This window comes from Dysidea avara, chromosome 4 (genome assembly GCF_963678975.1).
Source record: "Dysidea avara chromosome 4, odDysAvar1.4, whole genome shotgun sequence".
Taxonomy (NCBI): Eukaryota; Metazoa; Porifera; class Demospongiae; order Dictyoceratida; family Dysideidae; genus Dysidea; species Dysidea avara.
In genome coordinates this window covers 48,212,941-48,233,481 of record NC_089275.1, presented here as the reverse complement: position 1 = coordinate 48,233,481, position 20,541 = coordinate 48,212,941, and the positions used below count along the sequence as shown (strand labels likewise).

The 20,541-nt window shown below is 39.0% G+C and overlaps 2 protein-coding genes and 1 long non-coding RNA gene across 8 annotated transcripts in view; 1 reads left to right on the top strand and 2 right to left on the bottom strand.

Annotated features, from left to right (window-relative positions):
* LOC136252573 (ATPase inhibitor mai-1, mitochondrial-like) overlaps positions 1-20,541 on the bottom strand; it is a 158,738-nt gene that overhangs the window by 2,141 nt on the left and 136,056 nt on the right. The window lies entirely within an intron of this gene.
* On the top strand, positions 1,800-19,788 carry LOC136252577 (uncharacterized). Of its 4 annotated transcripts, XR_010699686.1 has the most exons (11): positions 1,800-1,956; positions 3,583-3,733; positions 17,808-17,943; positions 17,994-18,037; positions 18,084-18,213; positions 18,271-18,445; positions 18,495-18,603; positions 18,660-18,704; positions 18,778-18,858; positions 19,098-19,225; positions 19,638-19,788. It is a non-coding gene; the product is annotated as an uncharacterized lncRNA (long non-coding RNA). The 4 variants fall into 4 exon arrangements; XR_010699688.1 differs by having other exon boundaries at positions 18,271-18,337; positions 18,778-19,225; XR_010699685.1 differs by having other exon boundaries at positions 18,778-19,225.
* On the bottom strand, positions 14,015-16,684 carry LOC136252574 (uncharacterized). The gene is made up of 5 exons (XM_066045069.1): positions 15,882-16,684; positions 15,708-15,826; positions 15,490-15,634; positions 14,499-14,666; positions 14,015-14,185 (listed from the first exon to the last, which is right to left on the bottom strand). Exons 2-5 carry the CDS (start codon positions 15,717-15,719, stop codon positions 14,127-14,129), a joined length of 384 nt encoding a protein of 127 aa, XP_065901141.1. The 5' UTR covers positions 15,720-15,826; positions 15,882-16,684; the 3' UTR covers positions 14,015-14,126.

Below are 20,541 nucleotides of genomic sequence, written 5' to 3'. Positions count from 1 at the left end.
GTGGTAGCTATTGATCCATGTTCCAAGTCCACAGAAAGCAGTCTGGTTGCTCTAGTTTTCCAGGATCGCTTTTGGATATTGTCACTCGAGATACTCATAATAGAACAGTCAACGATACCCTAATAGAGCAGTCAGCGACTATTCATTTCATTAAAGTATATTTTAGCAGTTATAATATTGTTTTTATAGATGTGAAATTGTCTCCAGTTTCAATCTCAGACTGAAGCAATTTTTTGAAAATTTTCTATGTTTATGTTTCACTTTGAGCATAAATATTATACACAGTCAGGTGTGTAATTGGATTATTCATGTGTCATAGATGTGATGTTGAGTGTCTGATAACTGCTAGTAATATAGTGATAGTATTGCTATGGTGATATAATAGTTACTATCAATCATGAATAGTGATAGTTGTACTATTGCTCAGCTCTATATTAGAGTACACTGTTCTATTGGAGTATTAAAGTAAAAGAATAGATACTGGCTATACTGAATATTTACTTTTCTAACACTCCATTGATAAAAATTGTTATATATTACAGTTGTAATATTTGCACGCTCTACTGGGCTTTCACAGTTACCTCAACGTTAACTTCTGTTATCCACATTAGTGGACTAAGCACAGATATGCATAATTTATCATGGTAGTACAATAGCATATACTATCATAATCACAACTGTTACTCACTATCACAATAATTGATAGATCACAACTACCACTCAGCTCTACTCTAATACAGCTATCATAGAACCTTCCAAAAATAGAATTCTCAGGGATCCTCTATTGTTTTTAGCATTTTCATAAGATAGGGGGAGGGGATAAATTGCATGTTAGTCTTAGTAGCACCATACAAAGCATAATAATTTATCAGTATTGTTCAGTTAGAATGTTAGAGGTGGTGGAAGCTAAGTCATAGCTGAAGTCTGAATGATTGTTATGGGAGATAGTTACTGTATGGTAGACAAGTACAGGTATAGTGTACACAAGGTTCCAAATATTCAGTGTCTACATTGTGACCCAGTGAAGACAACCAACACTGATTACTCATATACAGTATAGCATCAATATTATATGTACATTCTTGGGTAGGAGGGAGGGGGTAAGTGAAAAGAGTACTCTCTGTATGCTTGTGAAATGCTCAAAATTATTAATGATCCATGATCATGATGCTTTAGTCTAAAAAATTCAGTATTGTAAGCTAAATATATAGATAATTGACACAAAGAAAACCTTGAAAGTTTTAACATGGATTTGAACCAGGGTATTTTTAATGTAAACCTCCCAAGTCACTGTTATTTTTGCAACTTAAAAGAAGTTCAAGCCTAAGCATACTTTTATGCAGGTTTGTATACCAGGAAAATAATGGCTTGAAAGCTGCCAATCTTATGATGAAAATGGACCGCCCTCTCGCATGCAAATATGCCTGAGTCCAGGACGGGAAACAGAATTTATTGGAGTAGCCTAATCTGGAAACGGGGAAGCCATAGAGCGGCCACTTAGTTACAAATCTGCAAATGAATAGTCATTCTTACTCTAGTCAAACGTGAAGATGCATCTTGATACAATCTGGACGCCATGTTCTCAGAGTGTGTTGGCCTATCTCCAGTCCCTCGTCCAGCCCTAACTTCGTGTTGAAGCTCGCAGACCTGTACTCATGATGATACCATATAATGTGCTAATCATAGGTAATGTATACCATACCTCTTAATGCTTCAACGAAATGTAGCCAGTTGGAGGCATATATCGCTTCGCCAGTTCGTCACGATCCTCGTCACGATCCTCGTCACGATCGAACAATCTTGAGTCACAACTCCAACCCACAATCACATATTCATGTATCTATGGCGACGTCTACAGATCTCAGTACTGCTGCAGGGGCTGCTGGGTCTGCAAATGATAAAGTTACCACCGATTTCTCCTCCTCCAGGACTGCATTTCTCAGTGTACTCAGCAAAGTATGTTTTAATATAGGAGTATAGTCTATCGCCTAGCTCCTAAGCGTAGAGGATTAGTTTACAGTTTTTATCATGGGGGAGGATATTGTACTCAAGGCAATGCCTCACTGGCCTTTGCTGTTTGTAATTCTAAGAATATGCCCTTCCTTCTGTGATTGATGATCATGTGTTGTTCCAATATGCACATGACACCAGAAATAAGTTCTGCGTTGTGCGCCGTTCATTGTACATCATTTTGGGTGATGCTGCCATGAGAGAATTGGCCAACCTCTTGTGTGTTAAGCGTGGTGTTTCTCGTGGAGTTGTGATGGGATGGTTGAGATGTAAATTAAACTTTTCTCTGAAGACAGAGATCTGCGATTATGTGTGTTCATGGTGCCCTGTCCAGTTGCTGAGGCACCTCGTGAGGTGCCAATTGCTGTGTAGGTTGCTTAGGCTGACAATCAGCATAAGCTGAGTGGACTCCCTGCTTAAATATTATAATTACAAGTAATAGAGGCTCTTATTTAAGTCCAGTGGTGTGACCAAGTTGTGATCCATGTAAAGGCTGGCTTCCATATAACTGCAAACCATCTGCATTGTTGACTGAGTCAGAGTGTCTGCTCTCCTAACTCTTGCGGTGGCTCTGAATGTGTAGATGGTTGTACAGAGACCAGATATCATAGCACATCCACCTTGTGAATTGCAGGAATTACCTGCAGAAATTATCAAGCTTTTAATAAATTATCTTATCTGAACTATGTTTTTGCTGGTATGGATTCCCTCCTTCCTTCAGTACCATGTAACTTGTCTTCAGTGGGTATGAAATTAGGCTGTTCACATTTAATCTATCACTTGCAAAAATGTGACCATATTATGACAGATCATGCAATTGGAGACATGAAGGGTGTGTGAAGATGAACTTTGAGGTTTACAGATCAGTAAACAATCCAGCATATTTTGGTTTACCAAAACATCTTGTTTTGACAGGCAGTTTCTACCATTTTAGGTATTACACTTCCTTATTAGGTTGTGATGTGCTCTGTATATTGTCATGTGATTATAACCTTAGTATGTGTACTACTACCTACATGTAAATATGTGTGTATGTTTGTGTGTAGTGTGTCTGTATCCCTATGTGATACATGTGATGTGTGTAGTGTTTGTGTACTGGATTATTTTTGCAAGGTGTAGAGTTTTATTGATTTTGTAAAGTCTGCTAATATACAAATTGTATGAACACAAAGAAAGGTTAACATTTATGTGTACTAGTGAAAATATCCACTTTGTGGTCATACACAATTGTTCACAAAACACTCTAATAGAGCATACACAATTATTGTGGCCTAATGGTGGTTGAGCTGTTTCAGTGATCATATTTCAACTTGAATGTAAACCACTATTTGTACCTCATGACCTCACTGATAAGATGACATCATTACACAGGCTCTTTTTGGTCCCATTTGTAAATGAGGTAGTGTCACTATACTGGAATACCTGTCTGTACCAGTCACTAATTCTTTCAACGAGTGACATTGTGGTTGCATTTGTGTAGTGTCAACATTGTGTTCTGTTAGTTGTTCTGTGTTATAACTAATTACTACCTGTTGTCGTCAGGGCATGTCTAACACTGTGTTCATTTTACAGCGCTAGAGCTGAAGAACAAGGAGAGAGATAAATATGGACAGTCATCCTAATGGAATAGGTATAGAATAACGACATCCAGATGGATCAAACACGTCTTCTGGCTATCTCCTACTCAGGTTGTAACTCTTATTGAGAATGTAAAGAAACTTATGTAAGTTTGTGTTGATGATATGCAACTTTTTCTTCACTTTTATAATTACTCCATACTTGCACAGTTATTCCCAGTTCTGCAGATACCACTTGTATGTGATTGTGCACACCTTCACCTGTGAGACATGGTACAGCTTCTAGTCTTGCCCCAAGAGAATTTATCTGTGTTGACTCCTAACACCTGAGTAGCACATGGGTGTCCTAGTGTTGGGTGATATTGCATTTTTAGTATTTGAAACGAAGTAATCTAGATTTTCAATTTAATCTTGATATTTGTAACAATATGTAAGTGATAGTTGTAATATGGTAAATACAGTATGTATAATACAATAGTAGCTAAAAAAGTGAACATGTTGACCTCAGAGTTTAGCCAAAGATTATTTATCTGTAAAAATGTTTCCAGAAACACTAAATAAGATCAGGCTTCTGTAGATCCTTTGGCTTACTACCACCACCAGAACAAAACGAAAATAAGTCCAGGCAGGTAATTTAGTTTTCCCTGGCTTTAAAATTAAATTAACAGGTTTACTCATAGATCTGGTAGCACTGTCTCCATCACGCTCATCTTGGTTAGGTATAGCCAAGCCCAAAAATACCTTCAGAGTGACCCCAAACCCTTCCAACAAGTTTCTACAGAATTTTAAAAATTTTCTATTTAACAATTTTATTCTGACTAACTGATGCCTTCAGCCAAGCATAACTCGACAATGGATAAGGCTATGGGCTACTGTTCAACATCGCTTCATCCCAAGATGTACCTTTTCGCCAACCGCAGTACGTACAATGCACATATCATGGACTTACCATTGTCCTCCTTTGTGTTCAAGTTCTTTACACTGACAATGCATGGTGTTGATTTGTGACAGCACGATATGGCTTCCCCTGGCTGTGTCATGCTTTTCACCTGAAGTTTCCGCAGCAACTGGTTTCGTTGCAGTATAGTTTCTTGCACTGTTCTTCATTTGTAATGCTGTGTAACGAGCAGAGCATAGCTACAAATGAAGTGTAATGACCACCTCACTTTTCAGTGTGTAATTGATTGTTGGGATGCATGTTCAGACACAAAATTATTTTACGGAATGCCTGGCACCATTCTTTCTTTTAATGTGTTACACAAGGATTCAGTAGTCATAATTGTGTTATAATAAAAGTTAAAAAACAAGTAGAATGAAAAATTAGGAATCTTAAGCTGGATTAGGGATCAAAAAAACAAAAAAAAAGCAGGGAAATAAGGAATAAAACAAGGGAGTCTGCCTATACCTACAGATATACTAGTGAACATGGAGAAAACATCCTGACCACCTGGTAGACTCCTGTAAGCATTTGAGCGTAAATCGGATGGCTGCAGGTTCGAGGCTACCTAGGTCCAGTCATGGATTTTTTCTCCTTTCTCCAACTTTTCAGACACACCTTATGTAGCTAAAGTCTTTGAGCAGGCTGTAGGACCAGGTGTCCTACAGACCTTCAGCTGCTGTAAAGCATTAATTATACAACTAAGTACTAAGAATAATACGAAATGTGGTTAAAATTATGTCATAAATAATAACAAGAGTTCATAATATAAGTTCATAATATATATACTAAGGAGAGTATCCTACTCTTATATACCCCTGTAGAAGGGCGTATCGTGAAGTTATGACGTAATGACAAGAAGTTGTGGTTTCTGACTTACAAGCAGCCATAAAGTGCAAGAATCGTTAGCACCATTTCACACTTGCGATGCTCAGAATAGCCGTATTCGCGAATGGCCTAGCAAGAAACGCCTACTAAGCAGTCTTAACCCATGAAGGAACGATTGTAGTTTGGTGAGAAATGCCTTAAGCTGAGGATGATTTGGTTGCTAGCGACTTTGTTAGGCACGCGTTCAATCGATACCACGTTCAGACAAGTGTCAGGTGCTGCTGTAAGCCTCCCAAGCGCCATGCCAGCTGCCAGTGCATTCAGGTGGATTATTAACAGAGGTTATTATTATTATTATTATTATCAATTTTGTCAAAAGACCGGGTTGTACAAAAGGACAAGCCTGTAGGCGTACTTCCCACACATACACACCAGAAATTACAAAAACAATGACATAAGCAAATACACCTAAAAAACAATAACTACTACAAGAACAAAAATAAATACCAACAAAAACAAGAACATTAAGTATAGAGAAGATTCAAAAAAGAAAACGACGGAGGGCTAAATGGAACAAGGGTGGCTGTTTAATTCGCAGGATGGTATGGGGTATGGTATTCCACAGAAATGTGCTGTTCACAAAGAAAGAGTAACGAAAAGAATTAATAGACGATGTCACAGGCCGGATAGATAGAGGGTGACACCTTGTGGGAGCTTGGGACAACTGAAAATGTTCACTAAATGGTAAGGAATTCCTGTGGTGGAGACTATCATGAATGCAACAAATAGTAAAGTAGGTGTGACGCTGTTGAATGGTAGGCCAGTTTAATGCTTGGATGCATCCGTCAGAAGACTTGCTCCAACAATGAGATGAAGGAATCCACCTGCTATTGGAAGCCCAACGGGCAGCTCTACGCTGAACAGATTCCAGAGCATTGATGTTTTTAGCAGTATGAGGATGCCAAACTGGACTGGAATATTCCATAACGGGGCGGACAATGCATTTGTAAGCAGTAGATTTAATGGATGAAGGAGCATTGAACAGGCAGTGGCGAAGAAAATTGAGTGCTTTTGTAGCTTTAGCTGAGACATATTTACAGTGTTCATTCCAGTTCAGCTTTGTGTCAACTATAATGCCAAGGTATCGAATTACAGGATGGTGATAACAGAAGAATCTAGATGGTATGAAGGTAAAATTGAGGAACGTTTGTTGGAAATCACTATGCTATCACATTTAAGTGGATTGAGACGCAAGAGCCACTTCTTTGCCCACTGAGCTATACTTGAGACATCAAACTGCAACCATTTAACATCATCAGGAGATGAGATTTCCTTGTAGATCGTGACATCATCAGCAAATAGTTTGACTTTGCTGTGAGATATAACAGAGAAAATGTCATTAATGTAAAGTAAAAAATGAAGAGGGCCTAAGACTGAACCCTGGGGCACACCTGAGGTAACCAAAAGGCACGAGGAAAATTTCCCATTAACTACAACACGCTGGCGTCGACTTGTTAAAAATGCAAATCAAAATATCACCAGTGATTCCAAGAGATTCCAACTTCAACAGTAAGCGAGGATGGGAAATAGAATCGAAAGCCTTTGCCAGGTCTAAGAAAATGCAGTGAGTACTACTATGCTGTTCCAGAGAAGTTGCCCAATCATTAACTGCCTCCAAAAGTAAAGAAATAGTAGAGCGTTTGTGGCGAAAACCAAATTGACAGTCATTAAGAAGGTTGTGTTGTTCAAGAACAGCAACAAGTTTGCAATGTATAATTCTTTCCATAACTTTAATAACAATGGAAGTTAGGCTTATAGGACGGTAATTACTTGTAGCATGTTTGTCGCCTTTCTTATGAACTGGAACAACATTGGCACTAACCCAATCTAATGGCAGTTTCCCAGATGAGAGTGATAGTTGGAATAGTTGTGCCAAAGAAGGTGCAAGAAATTCTGCACCCAACTTCAGTAAGCTTGCAGGAGTAAATCTGGGCCACATGCCTTGTCACACTGTAAAGAAATTAACTCTTCAAACACATCCTTAGCGGTAAATTGAATAGAATCAATGATGGATGGGTGAATAGACAATGATTCTCTCAGCCCTGGAATATCAGAACCGTCGTCAACAGTAAACACTGAACTAAAATAGGCGTTAAATGCCTCTGCTTTGCTGGAATCTTCAGTTAAATTCTCATCATTATGGAGCAAAGGTGGGATAGGAGAACGGTTTCCTTTAAAGGAGTGAAGCCATCTCCAAAATGGTTTAGGGTAGTCAAAGTATTGCTTAGATAAATTGGAAACATGAGCCTCGGTATCCTGTCGTGTTCTAGATCTAACCAAGTTACTAATTTGTTTATATCTGGATTTGATAACATCAGAGGTAGGGGATTTGACCGAGGTGTACATGTTTTCATGTTGTAATACTGTTTGCATTGTTTGTTTGTACTGTTTGCATTGTTTGTTTGTACTGTGTTTGTACCAGAAACAATAAATAAAATATTATCTCCTGTTGCTGTGAAGTGCCAATCACTACTGTAGCTACCATTCAGTGTCTGCACACCACTGATGTGTCATATCCATGAGTATTCCTTTGAAGACGCTGCCACCTTTCACAGCAATCTGCTACACATTTCACAGGAGATCAGCGATGAAAATTCGGATTTAAAGAAATACGAAAAACTCACCATGTTCGGATGAATATTTGCTAAACACTCGGATAATTGCATAATCACTCTTTGTAAACGCACGATTGGTCGGTAATAGTTCTTCATCAATGAATGAGATGAATATTCGGAAGGCGTTTCTGCATTGCCTTTATTTTTGATTATGGTTTACAATAATTTAATGAATATAAAGGGCACGGTTATGCAGTAGTAGGATGGCCGCAAGAGTGCCAGCAAGTCGCAAGGCCAGTCGTGATCACGAAAGTCGTCTTCCTCCTTATTGCCCTCACTGCAGTGAGTACGTTTCAAGAGCTACGCATATCGCCACCGATTGAAGTGCTATACGACCACATTACCAACACGTGGCAGACCAGCTGTACCGATGGTGTTCCCACCGAGGCTTTGTCTGATGGACATGCTGTTGTGGACAGTAGTAGTGGGATCAGAGGACGTAAGTATATTTTAGGTTCTGTCCGCATGATCAGTGTTGCTACACTCGGTCTTGCTTCGCCTCCCGATGCTGGAAACAGAGCTACTTCTGTTGAGATAGCTAATCCAAACCCTCCAAAAGAATGAAACTTAATTACAACATTGTATATAAATTAGACAAGCCAACAACATCTTCCCTTACCCAGCCCCTTCCAACACATACTTATCTCATAAACTGGTGCACAAAATGTTTAGTCTGGAGCGGCCGCCCCTTAGCTAATTATCACTGTAAATGTTCTGGGTGATTCACTATGCCTTACACGTATTTCCTCTACCAATCCACATAACTCAGTTCAACTAGCAGGTGATTATTTTTGTATGTACTAATGGGCAAGTCCTGGAAATATCACAAATTCTTCACCACCGCCATGTGCATTCGACTGTTACTTGTAGCCAAAACCTGCCAATAAACGCATCTACAATGCCACAATATTATGGTGAAGTTGAATTACACTTATTTAATTAGTTGTATGCATACAGGCTGCTAATAATTTGTGCAACCTATGTTAATCATGAGTCCTAGTGTATATGACTGCAAGGTACACCCACAAATCATTTAAAGCATTGTCTCGCCCTTACTTGGCTTCAGTGTAGGCTTCAGCTCATGCTATACTCTAAATCTATCTCAGCCAAACTGCTTTATTTTCCATAGCAATGCTTTAATAATATGTACGTGACCCAGTCTGGGAAAAAGGCTCTTATCGTCTATCACAAGACACTTGATTTTTTGCCACACACACAAAGCTACATCACTAAACTATCAAATTGTACAGTCATCACCAGCAAGGATTCAGTAGTCTGCTTGTTCTGGCTGCTTTTGCTGAGTACTGTGGCAATCCGTATGACTGGTCTGTGGTCTTGATGAAGCACTGGCTGGCCAGCAGGTGGTTGTGTGTGGCTGTACAGCTCTGTGGCACTGAATAAAGAGCTGTGCTGTAATTTTGCTATGTTTTTGGCCAGTTGTATGCCTTGAATGGCTCATAACTTAGCCAAATTCATCTACATGGGACGCCATTATATATTTTGATAAGTTTCATGCCACCACGCCACCGCCGCCCACCACCCTTACGTAAAGTGGAAACAGTCACACCCCTTTTTTGACTGGTATGGACAATTAGCTACCATTTCATCCACTACCAATGCAATACAAGGAGCCTGTTGTTTTATGCCTTTTCAACGAATTGCATATAGATGTGCTAGTGCAGAACTTAGTATAGATTTTGATAGTTTAACTGATAATGTATTTGTTGCTTGCCCTATCAATTTAAAATATTACTTGTAATAAATTGAATTAAACGTACTTCAATAATTTAATGATATTTCGCATAATGTTCAGTCATTTATTCTGTAGCACAATCATGAGTGATTATATAGATTGTATTCCTATGGACATCACAGAATTATTCAGTAATATAACACAGTGATTTTTCTAACCTTATTGGGGAGTACTAGTGATCAAATCCACTAGCCTCCTACCTGGAATGCCTGGGTTGGACCTAGCTGGGTTACTTCTGCTTGAGCTGCCTGAGCTGTTGTTACTACTTCTACCTGACCTGTATAGACAAAAATGATACTGAATTTTTCTTCACACACTCACATGAGGAAAGTATGTATAAACTTTCACCTACCGTAAGAATATACAACTGTACCCAATGTCTTAATATGTGAGATGTGACTGGCTCTGCGAAAATCATTTTTATCACCTTATACAAGTATTGAGAAATGACAGTTTAAATTATCCAGAGTGTGGTAGCTTGAAGTTACGTGAACAAAATTTTCACACGTTTTACACCAATTACCTTTAAAACCATCCATCTACTGAACAAGTAGCCGAGAACCTAATTTCACATTTTAGATAGATTTTTCTTTACTGAGGTTGACCCTGGCACAGCAGTATCAGGTATATCAACAATGGGTGGTCGCAGGCCGGGGGGGTTGGTAATTTGCAAATAAAAAAAATGGCAGAAAGGCAAAGGGGTGAAATAGACCAAGTTATGGGCCACATTTGACTCGTAACTAGCTAAAATGAAAGGCAAGGAACAATACAGGTCAATATACAGTGTAACCAACACCGCAGAACTGTACAGCCACAGACGGCCATGGCCAGAGCTCCATTAGGAACCCAGAACATCTGTACAGATTGCCACTGGCCTTGGAAAAAGCAGCCAGCAGAAGCAGACCACTTAATCACAGCTGTGAAATTTGATGGTGCTTTATGTTTATGGCAAACAATCAAACTTCCTGCCATGGGCATGCAATAAGCCCGGTTATTGCAAAGCCAGTCACATATGCTGATGTGTGTATACACTGTATGTATGTATGTAAGTACCTGGTAGGAGTGATTCGTAATTCTGTGTCGTCAGGAAATTCAATCATGTGTCTACTAACAAAAGTTGAGAAAATCATAATTTACTGTACATACACCTGTACATATATACAAAATAGGGCGGTTGGCAGCTGTAGTTAATGTAAACATTAAAAGGAAAGTAATTACTCCTTTAGCCTCAAAGTTAAAAAAGTGTTCCGTTAAATGCGAACGCCACTATAGTGGCCCTTACTACACGCATGCATTCAAACGCATGGATCTTGTCAGGAGCTTATTGAACACTATGGACAAGGGAGCACGTAACTCTATGAACAGTGAAATTCAAACATGGTGTCCAAATACTAATAATAGTACATTCATTAATTTCCTTATAAGGATACTTGCAAGCCGGATGCCAGAATACATCATCCTGGTGATGTGTGACATAGCTGAAGCAAATGAAGGAATACAAGCGATACGAAACTCGGTCGCTAACAGACCATAACACCCTGACAAGCTTCTGTGGAGTTGTCGCTCTCAGAGGTGAGTTTCAGAGCATGCTAAATGTGTTAGCTGTCAAAGAGGCAAACAAAGTGGTAATGGCACTTGCTGTCGTTACATACCAAGTTTCCTCTACAAACTCTAAAAGAGGTCAGTTCACTTTCAGTAAAATAGCATTCACACTAGTTTTTGCATAATAATGACGTAACATTTGGCAATGTACGTAACTTTCCTTATTAGGAAATACTACTATTAGAATTAGTATGCCATGTTTGAATTTTGCAAAATAATCTCGTAAATGGAATATCCTATGCACAAACGGATTTTACCACATTACTCTGTGGTAAACGCCCATTATCCTGGTCTTTGATTGGAAGCACTATGATACTCGAGTGCGATGGGAGAGCTGAAAGAGGTTTACTGAATTTCTGCCATTCCAGACTGAATTTTTTTCTTCTACTTTTTAATATTTGACAAAAAACAAGCAAAAGTTAGTAATGTTATATATCATTGTAGGTCCGTTTATGGGAAATAGTTTAATGTTCACCATGATGGAATAGGTGGTTCTGACAAGGAGTAACAAAAGACAGAGTCTGGTATGTCAAAACGTGTATTTTAATAAAATATTATTTTGTCTTTAAAAACAAAAGCAACTATAGTGGCGTTCAGGGCCAAAGGGTTAATGTGTTAATTAAATAGTGTGGTACAAAACTGAGCACTCTTTCAATTTACAATTTGAGAATACTTATTTGTCAGCATTTCCTATTTCACCAAATTAAACACTCGTGGCCTATGCATGTATGTCTAAAGCCTTCATAATGGCTACTGCAAAACAGTAATAAGAACAAGCGCAATTGTTACTAAGCAACAGGAATAATAATAATAAATAAAAAAAACTAACTATTGATGCGACCACACCCCTTGTACATGCAACTGCTATGGCCCAAAATAACACTTATCTTAACAACTATTTAATTACCTTAGCAACTATTACAAAGCAACATGGATCACCATGGTATCCATATTGTTATTGGACTTGTGTTTCCATTAGAATCACACCACACTGTTGTACTGTATCATACTTTACGATAGTACTGTATAGTAGGGATGACAAAAGTGTGGGCATGGTCCAAAAAAATAAATCAACCAAACACCATCTTCAAAAATCCTTCATGGCTACTTGACAGTATTGGTCAGGTATAAAGTATAAACAGGCCCAAACGTGTCTTCAGAATGACCGGAAGTGTTTTTAATGAGTAACTAAAACATTTTTAAAATACTTTATTTTAGCAAATTTTCTACTGCCTACCTGCCTGCCTGATGCATTCAGCAGGTATAGCAGAAAACTGGCAACAACTACAGCCTTACTTCTTTCATGAAAACACTTCGATTTTCACAGAGAACTAACCTTTGGTATTTTAAATATCCTACAACGTACATGCTATTGTCTTAGTGATTTTCCTTTGATCCTTCTTTATTGTGGCCACTACTTATGCATCAGTAGGGATTCCATGTTTCATTGTGCCTCAACATATTAGAATACACATGTTCAACTGCATGTGCATATTATATCACACCAAAACACACTGGTGATTTCGATGTTCTATTATGCAGCACGGATACAGGACCTATCTGTATCGTCAAGAAGTATACATATGTAAGTGATTAATGTTCAACAGACTAAATGATGTGTGCATTAAATGATAGATTACAAGTCTGATTCTGTATAGTCAGCATACAGCTAATATAGCATTGTTACACTGGCCCTGCTACTGAATCATGTGTTAAAGGTGTCTTTTATATAATCTTTCAGTGGTCTGAACCTGAGATCTATACTAAAATTATTTTTTCCTTTGTTGAACCCATAGGTTATATAGCTATAGCTACTTTTCCTATGTCCCAGCAGTAGCTTTAGTAGCTAGCTATATCCTTTGTAAAATAACAGCAGATAGCTATCACATGTAATGTTTACAAAAAAGTATACAAACAAGCATAAGAAAAATTAGGAATTTTCGGCATGAGTATGGACTACAACAAAAGCACAGAAACAAGCTGCTGTGATGAAACGCAACTCAGCAGCTGGGTGTATGCATTTTAATCTCTACTTTAGCTGTTTGTTGTGCATGGCTGAAGTAGGGATTAAAATGCATATAGTACATTCAGCTATTGACTTGCGTTTCATCGCAGCGGCTTGTTTCTGTGCTTTTTATTGTAGTCACTACTCATACCAACAATTCCTAATTTTTTCTTATATTTGTTTATACAATAGCCTACCAAATTATTATGCATTATCAAGGTACCTTGACATAACACTTCAACTAAATGTATTTTGACACATAACACTTTAGCTTTTGGTACTCCTTGTGAGAAACACCTATTCCATGGTAAACATCAAACTATTTCCTACAAACAGACCTACAATATCATAACCTTTGTTTATTTCTTCTATTCGTTTTTAGAGTTAAGAGAAAAATCCACTCCAGAATAATGGGAAATCTATCAACTTATCTCTTTTCATGCTTGAGCATGGTAAAAAAAAAGCTCACACAAATGGTGCAGAGTAGCGTAAATAAATCTATTTACGAATAGAATATTTTGTTTACGAGATCCATGACTTTGAACAAACATGTGTAGTGAGAACCACTAAGTGGCATTTGCATTTAACAGAACACTTTTTATTAAAAACTTCGGGGCCAAAGGAAGTAATTCTGTTGGCTAATTGCTTGACATACACTGTATATACAACACAATACACATGCACATATACACACATACATATGACACTCATATTGAAAATTGTGCGTACCCAGATGAATTTATGATATCTGTAGTATCCATTTCATCATGTTCAAGATAATGGTCATCATACTCCCTCCTACACAAAACAATACAAACAATACACACACATATATATGCACCACACTGCATGGGCAGTTCAAAGGCACCACCAGTGCCATGATTTACCCACTGACAGAACAAAGAAAATTAATGACTGAAGCAATACACACTCTTCAGCTACAAAGTAAATTACAGAGAATCTCCTTAAATCAAATAAAATTATTGTAAAGGCTCTAGTTCTCCTTTCCTATTATTAACTCTTGGTATACCATGACCATAAATCAGAGTGCATGCATGAGTGTCAAAATAGCTTTTCTTATAATCACAATATTGTGCATATTATTGCATACCGGCCTTCATCTTGCTGCACAACTGCCCACTGCACTGGCTGCAAAGGCCTAAAGGAGGTGGCAGGGCAGACAAAGTGCTGTCAACTCTGGGTTTGTATCTAAACCTCCCAGAAATGGTGTCAGCTTCAAGTATACGTTGATCTAACGTTGCCTTCAACTCTTGAAGTTCTGAGTAAATAAATTATGTACAAGAGCATGTTGGAGGGAATGATTAAAATGTCTATAATTTAACGCTGCTAGTTTTGTTTAGATCACAAAATGAGAATATGTAGTAGAAATATGGGAGAGTTTCACCACACGTGCATTACAACAGTGACGTAACTACACTGGAGCCCACTGGGCCTGTGTCCCACCTCCAAATAATCTTATAATTTATATAACTCATGTGATCCAAGTGACAATCACCCATTGCACTTTAAGGATGGCTGTTGTTAGCCATGCGCTTGTCTTAGCTGTTATTTTGCCAATAACACCATGTAACCATTAATACCCAGTACCACATGATCCCGAAGAGGGAAACTAAGCATTGCTACTGAAGAAGCTCGTAAATTAAGAAGTCAAAAAGATTACTTTTTCATGCTGAGGTGCTGATTCCTTGATAGATAAAAAAAAAATCTGTTGATCCAAGTGATAAAATCAAGTTAACATTTCTAAAGTAATGAAACATGTTTCCACTACGACTTAGTATAATTGTCAACATTGAGCTGATGAGTGTGTGCATGGGTATAAGAAAATTGGACCAAGAGATGATGCACATTCCTTTTAATGCTTGCTATGATCAAGATGAGGGACCTGCATATTATGGCACAAGAAATTAAAGTTGCTTTTGATATTGGATCAAGACTATCCAGAAGAGTATTGTTGAAGCGTAAATAAGGTATAAATGCATGGCCGTGATCATGCAATAGCCTTAGGTTGTGTCAATAAGCTGTAGAAACAGCTGTATTTACAACCGAGTTGTGGGTCCCTTAGTAGCTGTAATCAAACTTACCATCAGATGCCCAAGACAGCTGATGACGTCTTACAACTCCCTCCACTTCGTCATCACTCTCCTCTGTCATATAATCATCACAGAGCTGCAGCCAAGCAATGCGCTCTTCTTCCGTCCGTACTGCTTTAAATCTTCGACAATAGAGCTAACATATATATATATATATATATATATATATATATATATGAATATGTGGACGATAGGATTAACATTTGTACCCTTGATCTCATCTGCTTCTTCTTTGCTTTATTCTTATTTTTTGTAACCTGCTCCTGTCATGCTGGTGATGAATCTAAATAGCACTTTCTTTTTGTTTCATGATGTCTACGGATAGCACCTAGCAATGAGAAATGAGAGGTACATCTTATATCACTAAAGAGCAATTAACATACGATTGATTTCGAATTCACTAAACTTTGGCTTCTCAGCATTCTCACTTTCACCCCTTATGTGCTCTGTAAGCTGAGCAGACAAGGTTGTTGCTACCCTGCGGTTATGGTCACTTGTAAACCTACACATGCGGATGACGTATGATCAGATCATACAGGTGTCTATTTACAGACAATAAATTTTTACTTCTCCTCTCCCTTGAACTTATGTAAGGGGTCTTGCTCACTGTGCAACAGACAAACTTTCCTCTGAAATAGATTAAGGATATCATCATACACATGGTAAAAAATACTTACCGTCAAATCTTTTGGCACCTTTTTGCTTCTTGAGTGTTTCTCAACTTCAGATTGCTTGTGTTTACTTATCTCCCTCGCCACCTCCTTAACCTCATCCTTAACATCTTGGGTTTCTTTCCTCAAAAATTGGACTTCCTTGCTCATCCTAGCAGTCATTACTAGAAGCCCGTTGTTCTGTCTTTGCAATTCGTTGTAGGCCCTGAGCAACTCTTCTTGGTCAATTTCAGGAGCACCATTGCTTCCAGTCAGATTGAAGTTCGAATTAGGACAAGGAGAAACCGCACTCAGAATACTGCGACGAGTACTTGGGGTTCGAACAGGAGGGACCAATGGCCGATTCTGGTTCAGCCTTAACCCCGAGTAAAAACTTTCTGCCATAACTGTTCGACAACGTGCAACGAAGTGTTGATGGGTGACCGCCCGCCGGGGAACCTCATGATCATTCCTTCACTACTTGCTGCCCATTAATGTTCGATTGTGGTATGTGTGACTTTCGCTCCTCCTCTATGTTTCTGATTACGTTTCAGTTTTAGATAACGCCGTGTCTCACTGCAGTGAGATTACCTAAGTAGTCATTGTGGCTCAGGTTAGAAATCTTTACGCGTGCCATGGACTCATGCTTCCTACGCCACTAGCAGATCTCTCGAGATCTCTCAACTCTCAAGATCTCACCTTGAGACTCAAGGTTATAAGATTTTTCAAGGTCAAGTACAAAGTTTAAGTGTTTTCTCAAGGTAAAGGAATTTTTGTCACTGTCACACTACAGATAATGTAAGAAAACTGTTGAAATCACTCTCAGATTCAATCTCAGAGGATCTAATTTTCAAAGTTTTTCTGGGGGGAGGGCATGATCCCAGATCCCCCCAGGCTGGCATATACTTTGCATACTATAGTGTGCTTATGGTATACCATGTAGTATATATATATTGGTAAAACATCTTCTGAAAAGGGTTACCTACACTCCAGCCCCTTTATGACCTCTGATCTCAAAGTTGAAATTGATTCCAAGTTGAGAGGTCTGCGTGACTAGTACTGTGCATGTAGTGTGTGTTAATGCTTCAAATGCTGTTACAGTATATGTACAATAATTTAAGTATTTATGAGTACCAGCAGTTACTGCCGACTGCAAACATGGTGAATTACCTACTTACAATTGCACATTTTGTAGTGTGTGTGTGTGTGTGTGTTACAGTATGGAGTTGAGTACGGTAGTGGTCGGTTGCTCTACTACCAGTGATCTTATCATACACAATGTCACCTCTTGTGAATTGCCATTCTGTCTCCACAGCACATCCTACATCTTGAATGTAGTCTAGTAACATGGACACACCTGCTGGTCATTTATATTACAAGTAGTAGATCACATGATAGCTTTAATAAGAGTAGAGCTAAGTGTTAACAAGGACAGTATACTGGCCGGGGGAGGAAGATAATCAGAGTGAAGATGAGGCCTTGTGTGAGGGGACATCATTTAACTGTCATCTATCAACTAAACCTGCCTAGAAAGTCCAGTAACGTGCATGCCTAGAAAGTCCAATAACCTGGCTAGTAAGACCAGTAACCTGCCAACTGTTGTTAGTGGTGTACTATAGAGCTATTTGCTATTGTTACCATATATAGCTATTGTTACAGATGGAGCGAGGGAGACGATCTGCTCCATCACATTCAATGCTGTATACCCTACAATGACAGTGACTGGATTACTCGGTCGGGGTAGTCCAGCTCATCTTAACAAGCCTCATCTCTGGAGCATGTTTTCTGTTGACAAGTATATTATTTCATCATGTGATCTTCTATAATGTCATCATCCAATAACAGGTTATTACCATCACTTAGTGAGTTGAACTGAAGACCAAATACAGGTAAACCAGCTGATCATCCTTGATTGGCTAGTTAGTACTGTTACAGTACCATGAGGAAAACTGCGGTACACACCACTGCTATAGTGGAGATGACATTTGGAGCATCACTAGTCGGTCTACCAGTTAGTGGTATACAACTACAAGTTGAGATTATGAAGAATACTCCCCACCCAATGGTGAGTTCTCAGCTCATCATAACAATCATCCTAGTACCAACCTGTATTGTATTACAGAGCATTCCAACTTCCAGAGTTGAATCAGCATACTGGGCTGGTATCGGTTAACTTGGAGAAGGATGAGGTGAGATAACCAGTTACAATGGTCCTAACTGTGTACACTGGATTGACGAGAATCAGCAGTGGTTATTGGCCAAACATGTAACTCCGCCACATATCAACAGCCAGCACAGTACTGTATCAGTTGTGGTCCCTATCCATTGTAGCATGTTTTTGTTTAGTTATTCTTTCATGGACTGACATTAACCCCAACTGATCTACCTTATGTCATGCTTATACCATCATCATTTCTCTGTTGTACCTGTTGGCTGCCACGCCTTCCCTCAATAGGTAAGTCATGTGACATCACATGAAGTCACACAACAGGTATATGAATTTTACAACAGGAGGACAAAATGGTGACCAACACTGCACCACTCAACCAACTCCAAGTCAGTATATTAGTTTTATTAGTTTACTATATACTATACTATAGTAGTCCACTATTGTATTGTATTCTCACAGGGATAAGTGTGATCAATCTTTACAGCCGATGTCCCAGCCAGAAGTAGTACTGGTATACAGATTGTGTTCTCCCCACAATAGGTTAAGGCCTATATGTGACCCGGTCTGCGAAAAGGGCTCTTATAGCCTTTCCAATTATCCATGTTTGGCTAATCATAACTCCTAATCTACTAAAGCTATCACCATGTAATTACACCCACAGCTACTGCCAGGTTAGGGTTGTTGAGTGACCAAATTGTAGGCTTGAACCATATTCACCAGTCAAGTTATGGGTTACCATATATATGCAATTGGAAAGGCTATAAGAGCCCTTTTCGCAGACCGGGTCACATATTGTGAGTAGTGACGCTGACCAGAGGGAGGTGTCACCAGTCCTCTGCTACAGGTAGAGCTACTAGTACAGTTCAGTCAACATACAAATGGATCCAGTCTATTGACTATCAACCAAGTGAGTTTGTGTGTGTGTGTGTGTGTGTGTGTGTGTGTGTGTGTGTGTGTTGTGTGTGTGTGTGTGTGTGTGAGAGAGAGAGAGGTGGCAGCATAACCAGGTGGTTAGGGCATCAGCCCAGTAAACAAAAGGTTCCAGGATCAATTCCCAGCTAGGCCAGTATGGTGTTGTTTCCTTGAGCAAGAAACTTTACTCCTACTGTAGGTTACTAGTCCTGCCCCAGGAGGATTTGTTTGCACTAGACTCAAGTTCCTGAGTGGTATGCAGGCATCCCATTTGCTGGGCAGCAATAGCTGTGTTTCGTATGGCTGCTGTAGTGCAGTGCTTTGTGTGCGTGTGTGAAATTACTAAATAAAGTGTATTGCTAATTTAGGTATCCCAGTGATTGTATACATTTTCCTCCTTTCTGTAGCTCTGATTGGAACTGATCATGACAGACAAGTGACATGCCTGCACATTTTTTATAATTACAATATCAGCATATAATTGGGAGCTGTGTGGAACTGTAATTACAGAGCAGTGTGTCAAGAATTTAAATATGGATGTTGCCATATTTTAGCAGATCTGTAAGAAGTGTTCTTCAGATAAATTGGTTCATGTAAACATTGTAGCAGACTTCTGACAAAAAGGCAGCATCCCACAATTCATTGCTTATTGAAGGAAGTTTAAAGCCACCGAAAGAACAGCTGAAGGCATGCAAGCTCAATAGTCATGGTCTTCACACACACACACACACACACACACACACACACACACACACACACACACACACACACACACACACACACACACACACACACACACACACACACACACACACACACACACACACACACACACACACAGGTAGCTAGAAGACAAGGAGGAGGGCTGCCAACCATAGCGAAGGCAAAGGAATTATGAAAGGCTCCCTTATAAAGTAGGATGAAGTGGCCCCTACTTGCTAGACATTGGGTGACCTGCAGCTTGAATCCTGGGATTGGAGGGATTTTTTTCTATCTTTGACCCTTTTCTGTATCACATTATTTGCCCCAAGCCATGTAGTTCTGAAGTTTGTTTGGTCCGTATGTGTTAGATAATCCTAAGGCTGTAACACATGTTGCTGTCAGACCTTCAGTGCTGGTCACTGTAAAGTTGTAATACAAAGTGTAGCCATGATATTGAACTGAAATTAAAGAGCTGAGGAAGGGTAGTAAGACAGCTAATTGAGCCTTTCTCACTGGATAGTAGTATACAAAGAACATGTAACTTGCATTGGGTGAAAGAATAGTTAATATATGATTTGATATTATGTTTGTTGAGTTCAGCTAGAAGCC